General features: G+C 36.3%; 1 protein-coding gene across 2 annotated transcripts in view; it reads right to left on the bottom strand.

Annotated features, from left to right (window-relative positions):
- PARPBP (PARP1 binding protein) overlaps positions 1 to 10,295 on the bottom strand; it is a 37,022-nt gene extending 26,727 nt beyond the window's left edge. For both annotated transcript variants that reach the window (XM_021536737.3, XM_077783120.1), the window contains exons 1-4: positions 10,046 to 10,295; positions 3,212 to 3,439; positions 2,238 to 2,345; positions 649 to 819 (exon numbers count right to left, since the gene is read on the bottom strand). In XM_021536737.3, the coding sequence (XP_021392412.2) occupies positions 649 to 819; positions 2,238 to 2,345; positions 3,212 to 3,439; positions 10,046 to 10,195 (657 nt within the window). In that variant the 5' untranslated portion in view covers positions 10,196 to 10,295. The remainder of the gene's footprint in view (positions 1 to 648; positions 820 to 2,237; positions 2,346 to 3,211; positions 3,440 to 10,045) is intronic.
- Between the last annotated feature and the right edge of the window lie 427 nt (positions 10,296 to 10,722).

Genomic DNA, 10,722 nt, shown 5'->3' with positions numbered 1-10,722 from the left:
CAATGGAAATTACTCTAATTTTCAGGATTTCTACAAGACACAGATGCCAGAAAAGATGACTTCTTCACACAGTAGTTTCCCCTCTGATAATTGTGAAGAAGACGTGGTAAATCCAGTCCAAACACATACAGTTTTTTATACAACATTAACAGAGCATTAGGACCTAAAATAATTAAACCTGGAACTGAGATTTCACAACTTTTCCATATTTATTCAACCATAAAAGTTTGAGAATGCAGCTGCTTCAGTGGCTACATACCCGTACTGTTTTTAACTCAGACTGAGGTTACACTGCATAGAAAATTTCACTATTTTGAGTATGAGTGACTACAGTGGTTGGAGAAAATTCTTATTTACCTTATTTCAACTATTTTTGAGATGGCTCTGTGCTGACAACAACTGCAAGATCCCATTTTAGAACTCTTGAAATACACACAGAAACTACTTTTTCTGTCCACCTTGAGATCCCATGACCAAACAAGCAACCATTGCTCCCCACAGAATCTATTTCTTTTTAGCTTTAAAATCTTTTTCATGGTGGCATTTGACTCTGCTTGCAAACATCAGTGTTGCATATAAAGCCACATTCTCTGTTTAGAGACCTACTTTATTGACCGTCTTCCAGGAAGATTCATTTGACACACATACCAGGAAAATTGACATTTTTCTCTCCTGTGAGGCATGTTTCAGGTTAGTGAAGGCTTCTCTACCAAGTCCTCTGTCAGGAACATTCAGAATATGAGCCACTGCCAGATCATCCTTAGAATTCACCAAAAGGCTTAAATATGAACAGACAGACTTCTTTGCCAGGATTGTCACCTGCATGAGAAAGCATCAAACAAATTGATCAATCCCACTGCTATAAATTATGTTCCATTTTATTTTAAAGTTAATTAGTCATGTACTGATGTAGTTTTTGGAAGAGTAAGAATTCACCTTGCATCTCAAAATGCTACTTTATGCATGAGGATTCTGGAAGTCTTGATGAAAACAAACATGATAAATAAGAATTGCATATATGGTACTTGAATATTCATGAGGTGTTTGAGGGTTATTAAAACTGGTTATAAATTTCTGTTTAGAAACCTCCCCACAGACATCCCTTTTCTATCTCAAAGCAGACTACCAGCACCATTAAACCATGTAAGAATTTGTCACTAACTTCAAAAAGACTAAGATTTTAAACTATTTGCTAATTCTGCCAGAGATTCTGTAATTTTTTCTTTTGTCTTCCAGGGGACTTCAAGCAAAGAAACTCCACTGCCTGAGTTTGGACATAAATTGTGACCCAGCCCCACCCATATAACCAATATATAACATTGTAAACGCTAATATTGCAGCACTGTGAGAACAACAGCCTCAGAACAGAAGAATTTGCAATTTTGCTGCAAGCAAAGAAAAAAAAAATCAACAAAAGAGGCCATTAACAGAACATATAACAAGAAAAATTATACCTGCCATGGAATAGCTTCTTATAGCACAGTACACATACAAAAAAAAAATTTTACAAACTCAAATACGTACATATGACTGTCTGCAAAGACAGTCCTCAGAGGAGGAAAAAAGAGCAAAGAATATTTTTACTGCACAAGTCAAAGAAGCAAGAAAGCCATTGTGGTAGAGCTAGAAGTGCTGTTTAGGGAATAACCTCACTTCAGAAAATATTTTCTTGTCCAGAAATATTTTGAGTTATACTCAAAGATTGATTTGAAATTGCCATTCATTATGAGAAAAGCAAGTTTGGAAATGACTAAAGCCCCAGCATTTCAAGCACTGCTAGAAAGTACCCAGAGATTCTTATTTTGGTGGTTGAAAGGGTAAAGGGAGAGAGTTGTCAAGTTATCAATTGGGACAGCCAAACCTTGTTTGCTTTGCTACAGCTACCACCACAGTGGCTATTCAGATTTCTTCCATATGTAAGGGACTACAGGCTAATAAAATGAAATAAAATGTGATTACTTCATTTATTTAATGCACAGTCAAAACAATGTTTGAGTGATGGTGTGTTTGTCTACATTAAGTGCCTGACATTCTGGACAGTCCTCCAGAATATGAAGTTCAGCACATAGCCCCATACACACCTACAATACACTCAAGTGATGCAAAGTTGGATACACAGGCTGTTTTGTTTTTTAACACAGCCACGTTTGAATAACAATAATTGGAAAATAAAACTATGTTATATTTCATCTTTTCAATAGATACAGAAAATTACAAGAGACAAAAATAAATTTTACCTTCATATGGTCCTGGCCCTGTCTCTTGATTTGTGTAGGAGTAGAAAGAACAGAATCATTATTTTCTTGTGCATTCATTACACCAGAAATAAATTCCAACAGTTGAACCTTTAATAAAAAGATCATAATAAACTGATGACTAGAAAGCATAAGTGAATTTAAAACCTGGTGTAAAACTATCTCTGTCATTCTGCTAGTGTTTGAGGTTAGCACAGCCCTTACAACCTACTTTTAGTTCTAGTCTTTAGAAGTATAACTATTCTAGTGGAGAAATGAAGTGTAAGACTACAATTAATTTAGAAATTATCTCAAACAGTTATGTTTTACACTTGCACTAAGAGCCACTGCTTACATTTTGGGGAACATTTAACATGTTACGCTAAAGTTCAGGAAGAGCTCCTTAACCCACCCAAGATCTCTATCTTCCCCATGAAAAGCAGGAGGAAAAGAAAAACACAGAAAAACAAGAAAAAAAAGCACAACAACAACAACAAAAAAAGACTGCAATAAACTACAACAGAGCTGTGAATGAGTGGCTGAACTGGAACTTCTGAAAAAAGAAACCTAACATACAAATACATATATTATACAGAAGATTTTTTTTTTAAAGAGCAGTGTTTTCCAAATGGTAATCATTAAAAATATATTAGCTGCACATCAACATACAACCAAAACCCCATGGCTTGTTAATTACTAAGCTTTGTTCCAGTTTTATCAAATCTCTACAGTTTACTTCTCATTCCAATTTATGGCAAGGAGTCAGTTATTCATATAAGAGGGACCTCACATTCCAGCAGGACAGAGAAATTTTCAGTGAATTTAAAACCTCTTACAAAATTTAGTAATTTAAACTCAAAAACTTCCCCAAAGTTGTGAATAACCCAGAGCTCCTGTGTATAATTAGAAGTTAATCCATAACTGGAACCAAAAATATGTCAAAATAACATAAGAGGTCAAACAAACATAATACTTACAGGGGATATGCTTTCATCTTCAGCTAAAAGTCCAAGGCTATAGCACTTCTGATATATGTCTATTAAATCTAACATATTGCTTCTTGCTAAAAAGTCATGATAGGCTTTTTTCACATCAGTATAATTTTCAGGTTCTTTCAGGTTTTCATACAATCCCAGTTTGTCATGTAACAAATAGTTCCACATTTCCAACACATCACTAAGTGATACTGTGAAGTCTCCATGGTGCTAGCAGAATGAAAAAAAAAAAAAAGTTTCATATTCAGCATAGTTTTGAAAATAAATTTAAAAGAATCTGCAAATATATAAACACATATATTTGAAAATCTATTATAATTTTAATTGATCAGAAACAAAGTCTTACTTGTAGCTTTGCATTTACAGTTGAATTTTATTATATTTCTGTCAGTATTTGTTCCTGATCTTTAAAATATCAGGCCTGTATATTAAAGTTCACTCATGAGAAAATGCAGTGAATGTTGCAGGACTACTTCTTGCATAAAGTTATTTGCAGAAATAATTTGCAGCATTTACTTCCCAAAGGCAGTAAATATGGCTCCCTTACTTTGTTTCAAGCAGTAAATTGGGAAAACATATGTCAATTTAAAAAAGGAGATTTTCTTCCTTGTGTTAATAGTTATACTTTATCATAACATTGACAGTGTTGCTACACAGTTCTAATAAATACATTAAAGCCATGCACATCCCTCTGTTACTACTATAATTAACTATACAGTATAGACTACACTCTTCTGGTGAAAATGATCAGATTTTGGTCCATGCGCCCCTCTGCCTTCTCCTCCAACCACTTGCTCTTACCACCTTCTCTTTCACAACTTGTCCTCCTCATTTTTGGCCACACACTGCTCTTTAAACTGAGTACCAATCTCCAGTTCCTGCTGCTAAGCTTTTGTCCACACCAGTGGTATCTAAAGCACTCCCCAAGCTGTGGCAGCAAAAAAAGGTGTTTTTCACCATGTAACATGAGATAAGTGCCCTCTAACCAAGGAACAAGCCTTGCTTTGCACTGTCCATAATGGCAGATGGCTCCTGTCTACAGCAAAGGTTTAATTCTATTTCATAACATTTCAACATTAAGCAACTAAATTACTTATAAACACCATTAGCAACAGAACACATGAAATAAGAAAACATGAGAATTTCTAATTCTAATTGTTCCAGCCCAAATGATCCCTCCTTTGGGTTCTAACACATTTAGCACAATTTTCTCAATAGACCTCATTAAATACACAACTCCAAAATCCTGAAAGTCAACTATTTTGGTATTGTCTAGGTGAAAAATAAGGAGTAAAAATTAAAGAACACTCACACATATTAGCTTCAGAGCACTTTTCTGCCTTTTAATTTGTGCATGGGTTATGATAAACCAACACTATGAACTTACATATTATTCCACATATCACCAGAATGTTAAAACTGCGCGTGTGTTTTCTGAAAAGCACCTGATTTTCATTTCAGCCCCTCAAAAAATTAAACATATAATCTTATTATAACCCAATTTAAACAGATCAAAGCCACAGTAGATGGGGGGAAAAATGTTATTTTCTCACTTTATTTTGAATCAAAATCCTTCAGGAGTACCAAGTTAAAGTACAACTTCATAAGGTATCTAATAAATCAAAACCTTTCCTCACCAGATCAAGGGCCTGCAGAGATTAGCAAAGTTTATGTTAGTGCTGCAAAAATATTTTAAATCCAAATGCTGCATTCCAGATATTAACCTTTGTGACCCGACATTCACTGTGATGGCACATTCCATTACTTACACAGTCAATTTATCAAGTCTCTGGTTTTAAAATTAATTTTAAAAATACTGTGGTGTTTTGCAGTAAGCATTTGTCAATTGGCTAATAGCTTAAGGAAATCCAAAAAGTCCCATTCTTTCATTCCATTATAGGCAGATCAAGTGTTTCATCTCATAGGAATAGAACCAATAAGGTATTACAAAGTATCTTCACTTCCTGGTAATACAGCATATTAAGTTACCTGGGGACTCTGGTTTTAGAATGTCTGAAATCCAGTAGCAACATTTCATGCTAAAAGACATCATTTTTTACTGCTTTGTAGGTATTGTAAGTTTTCTAGTGCTAAGTACATAGCAAAACAATTTCTCTTTTGACAGCAAATTGTTTTAAAAAACAAAGTTGTGCCTTTCAGCACCAAAATGTTGGCTTCCACCTTCCCCAAACAACGGCTCATCAATCCTTTTAGGAATATGTGTGCAAAAGACTGCTGTGCTTAAGCACGACCTCTGGGTTGGGGTTATTCTTTCCAGGCATACTCCTAGACTGCAGCATTGTTTTCTGGCTTTGTCCTTGAGTTGGGCACTTCTGCACTCTTGTCACCTCTAGTCCTGCTCAGCCTTCATTGCTTCCCTACACAGCAGAGGAGCTCCCAAACTGTGGTACATTTGGGTAGGAAAAAGCAGCATTTTTAACAAGTTCCCTATCCTGGTGACAGTGCTGTGCAGACTGAGAAACTGATTCATGTGAGTACAAGCGCATGGACATCGGACAGTTGTGAGGTTGCAAAGTGCAGAAGCAGTGATGTTACAGGCTGAAAGCCCAGGCTCAGAGAATTGACAATATTATAAAATAATAATAAATAAAATGACAACGGCATGGGCATTGAACACTTTTGTTGTGGGTAAAGGGGAGTGTTGGGGGACAAAGTACCAGGGCCCAAGAGAGTAGATGCTCTGTGTAAGGATTACTAGAGAGCTGTTGTACACAGTGGACAGTAGAACAGTAGCTGCAACAGCAGAATCACAGAATAGGCAAAGCAAAAACTGTACTCTCCCAAACAACAAACCAGTACTTTCTAAAGCCAACCCTATCAATTATAGTGGTAATAAAAACAAGAGACTGAAAATTTAGAGCCCTGCTGGTTAGAAATTAATGAAACTATAAAAAAAGCCCACACATCCTTGCTTCCTCTTCTACCCCTCAAAACAGACACCTGTAATACTGTAGAGAGAAGGGTGGAAGAGAGAAGAAAAAGTTCTATTGATAAGCAAGGAAAGATGCATCAAGACTTAAGTGGCAAAAATTTTAACATTTTTAAAACAACCTCAGTTATTAAGCAAAACAAATACATGCAACTAACTTAAAGTTACAATTTGATTACACAGGGAAAGACAGTAGAACAGCCTCAATATATAATTTCCTTTAAAAAAAGTATCCAGGGAAATACTTACTACTCCAAAGGCTTTTCTAAAGAAGAGCCTGTCCCTTGTAGAGAAGGCTACTCAGCACTGGTGAGACCACATGTAAGTACTGTGTCCAGTTCTGGGCTCTTCAGTACAAGGGAGACTCAGACACACTGGAGAGAAGTCCAAGGAAGTTAACGTATCACCCACAGACATCATGAAGGGACAGGAGCACCTCACATATGAGGAAAGGCTGAGAAAGCTGTGGCTGTTTATTCTGGAGAAAAGAATGCCCAGGGAAGATCTCAAAGCATACAAATATCTGAAGGGAGGATGCAAAGAGGATGAAGGCAGGAGCCTTCCTAAGGTGCCCAGTGGCAGGAGCAGGGGCAATGGGCAAAAACTGAAACACACACAGAAGGTTCCCTCTGAACATCGGGAAACACCTTTTTACTCTGAGGATGCCTGAGTACTGGCACACATTGTCCAGGGAGGCTATGGAGTCTCCAACCTCAGAGACAACTTGAAAGACACCTGTACAGGTGCCTTTGAGGGAGGCTGGATAAGATGACCTCCAGAGTTCCCTTCCAACTTCAACCCTTCTGTGATTCTGTGAAAAATTAATCATGCTGAAGGACAGCCAAGACAATCTCACTTAGTAGCATCATTACAACATGTTACAAGCAGCACATCACATGAAATTGCTACAAAGTTAGTCAGGAGTATCTCATTACCAAAAGGGAGACAGAACAGTTTAAGGGAGTAACACTGTAAAACTCCACTTTTTTCTTCATTTGCCAACTTGGAAACAGGACAATTTGGGAAATCATTTCAAGAAATAAAGATACTAAACAGAACATAATATTCTCCAGTCGGCATCCAAATGCACTTGCGGAAGCACAGAACAGAAATAAACCAAACATTTTGTATATTTCTGCTTTTATATAAAATCAGAAATATACAAAAACAAATTTCTAAAGGGAAGATAATTTCTAAAATCAACAAAGAAGCAGTTTCTCTTCCAGTATCAAAGTTCTCATTCTAGAAAAGATTTCCAACACATTTAAGTCTGACAATTTAAACTCATAGATTCTGGAAAAATAATTGTTTTATACACTTCAGTTTCCCATCCCACTAGCTAAAACAGCCATAGTCTGAAAATGACAGGTGATTATCTGACCAAAAACTCATCTTCTACCCCTGATGATCCACAGGTACAAACAGTCAACTTAAAGCAATTACCCTCAGCTGAACTTCATCTTGAAAACTTTTCTTATTATTTCAAACCCTGAGGAAGAATCTTCTTGAAAATGTTTCTAGATTTTTAGATCTATACTAATCAATCTAGGTGAAAGGTATTTACTTCTATTCAGAGACCTTATGCCACATGGCTACAACCCAAAGTATTTTCAGAGGGATTCAGACCACAGATTTGCTTTTTTTTTTCTTTCATCCCTACTGTTGGATCAGGGATTATCACACTTTTTTCTATCCTTATTATGGTGAAATTTAAGATTAACAGATTATGAAGCTTTTAAACTTTCCTAGAGTTCTCCTAAAAGCTTTGTTATTTTTCATTTCCACTGTGGATACAGGTACCAATTAAAACACCAAATCCATTAAAACTGTCCAAACTCCTAAATGAAGAGAAGTGTATTTTGGTTATTTGTGATAGGTTGGATGTGTTGGGTTTATCCCAATACAGCCTGTTAATGAATTATTTTTATTGCAGTAATTGACTTTACTAAAATAGATTTCCATTCTACAGGTGCTAACAATTCAAATTATTGTATTTAAATCAGAAACCTAACAAGTGACATGTCTACAAATGTAATACTCTGCATCTTAGTTTGAAGTTTCAGTACTGAACAAAATAAACCAGACAGATTCTGTTTTAAGACTGTGAACTTGAAAATGGATACCATCTGAAGAAATTGTGCTTCAGAGGCAGCACATGCAAGTCCTAAAATAATTTTAATCCACATATACAAACCAAGGTTTGTCTTGTTAGACCAACTAGAAAAAACAAATCAGGTTTTTGAAAACTTGTTCTTTCTTCAGATCTGAAGAAGCTAAACATTTCAAAATTAAATTAGTTGAAAATAACTGCTATAATTTTTGTTAGACCATTTCTGAAAGAAGAGATATTTATGGAAGAGAGGAATATTATCTGGAAGAGGAAAAAAAGGATAAAGTAGAATAAACTAATTACCTCTAGTGGAAGAAAAAACTTATTGCAAGGAAAACAGGGAGCAATGAACCATAACCTTTTCATGTCTGTAAATTTTGGCATACAGCGGAACAACATATTTTAGTTCCCAGAGCTGGCTTTGGAAAACTGTTTGCAGTTTTCCCTTGAGAATCACAACGAACATGACAAACAGCTGTCACCTCCATATGTAGTTTTGCATTAATGTCTTTTATCAGTTTTCCAAGAGTTACTTTTGATGCATGCTGATGTTCTCATTTCAGCTTGCATAGGTATTGTGAGGACACCAGGCTCCTGGCTGGAATATATTACATTCCAAAAAGTACCAATGTAGTATCTTGGCATTCTTGTACCCTTACTGTAACATATCTAACAGTGGGGGATGACTTAACCAGTTTTATACTTAATGCTTAGCAAGAGATATTCCTAGTCTGCGTATTTTAGACTACAAAATCTTTTTCTGATGCACAAACTGAAGGTTTTCTGTTTGTTTGGATTTTTTAATTGGCTTACGGATTTCACTTTGATGTGGTTCTGCTGTTTCTGGTATGTTTGTTGATTTGGTACATTTGTTTTGGTTTTCTTACACTAAAGCTTTGTACTACATGTTTGACTTACTATGCAACACTTGAGTAAGTCTTCCAAAACCAGTCAGTATTGTTTTGATCAATAATTAGGTTAGTAAACCTAAAAAAGTATCTTAAACTATTAAAACAAGTATTGTGATAGCTCTCCTTAGATGAGAGGCAAAGGCCTGATTGTATATTGCAACTGTTTCTGGTATGTTTCAGACATCCTCCACCTCTGACGAGCCATAGGCTACTTTCAGAGACACTTTAGGGTTATTCCTCCTTTTCAACATTTGACAGACACTTCATGTGCACACACAAAGAAAGCCGTAAAATTCCTCCTGGTACTGGCTACACACTCACAACTTACAGGTACACATAGGTCTCCACCTGACCAATGTCAGGAAAAGCAGCAGCCAAGAACGGTCTGTGGCAAGTACAACTTGCACAAACTATACCAAATCAGTTTTGTAATCATGTTCGTCACATGCCATTCAGAAATCTTCTTGGGAGCACTCAGAAAAACAATGCACCCCAAATGCCATAGTTCTCTTACCCTGATCTATAGCACAAAAGAAACATTGGATGGAAATAAACAGAAGTGACACAGTCAGTAGAAATACACTATTGTTTAAAGGCTGGAGCTCAAATATACACATAAAAGCACTTCCATCCTCCCATCTGTCTTGCAGGTCCTTTTTGTAAACCCCACTTCAATAGTGCTCTTAAATATTCATTTTCTTGCCTTGCTGCATCTGGCCCTCAGACATACCTTGTTTTAACAAACAGGAAGGAAACAACAACAAAGTAAATTCAGGTTGGTGCTTAAGCACAAAGTGCAGCCAGGGAACCAAGTCTGAGGTGTGCCAAGTACCAAGAACACTAACCTGTTTATTGACTTCAGCCATGGACAGTTGTAACGCCATCAACATGCAGTCTGCTCCACATACAGTAGTTCTTTCAGAGTTGGAAAATAAAGGCCATTGTCTTCTGAAACACTTGATCAAGTGTAAAATTTTTTGCTGAAAAGTAACCATTGTCCAGACTAGACAATAGATATAATCAAGTGAAAAACAATTATGGCCAGAGACATATGCAGGTCTTCACCTCCCAAAAAGCTGTGCAAATCCTGTTGTATCTTCTTAAAGACCAAGTTCCTAGAATAAACTCCTCCAGCTAAACCAGACTTGCCTCACTATGACAGAGCAAGTCTGAAAGTAAGGGGTGTAAGTATGTCACACCTTTAAAGTCCTTATTTTCTTTGCATATCATGCCAACATAAAGGAATGCTATCACAGATATCACAGTATTTGTCTCCAAAAGCAGCCTCAGTGCATCTTCAGAACTTTCTGCATTCACTATACATTCAGGTGAGTGTCTATGAGGACGTTTTAATCCTGGAAAAAGAGATGTTTAATATTTCTAAGAGTTACTAACACAGACAACTCTAAACACTTTTGTTACCGATACGGTCTTTTCCCTTTTTTTTTTTTTAAGTTTGATTTTTTTACTTCCATAAGGCATTATCTTCTCTGGCGATAATTGGGCTACTTCATGCTTTGGT

Source organism: Lonchura striata, chromosome 5 (genome assembly GCF_046129695.1).
Source record: "Lonchura striata isolate bLonStr1 chromosome 5, bLonStr1.mat, whole genome shotgun sequence".
Classification (NCBI taxonomy): domain Eukaryota; kingdom Metazoa; phylum Chordata; class Aves; order Passeriformes; family Estrildidae; genus Lonchura; species Lonchura striata.
This window is presented reverse-complemented; position numbering and strand designations above follow the sequence as displayed.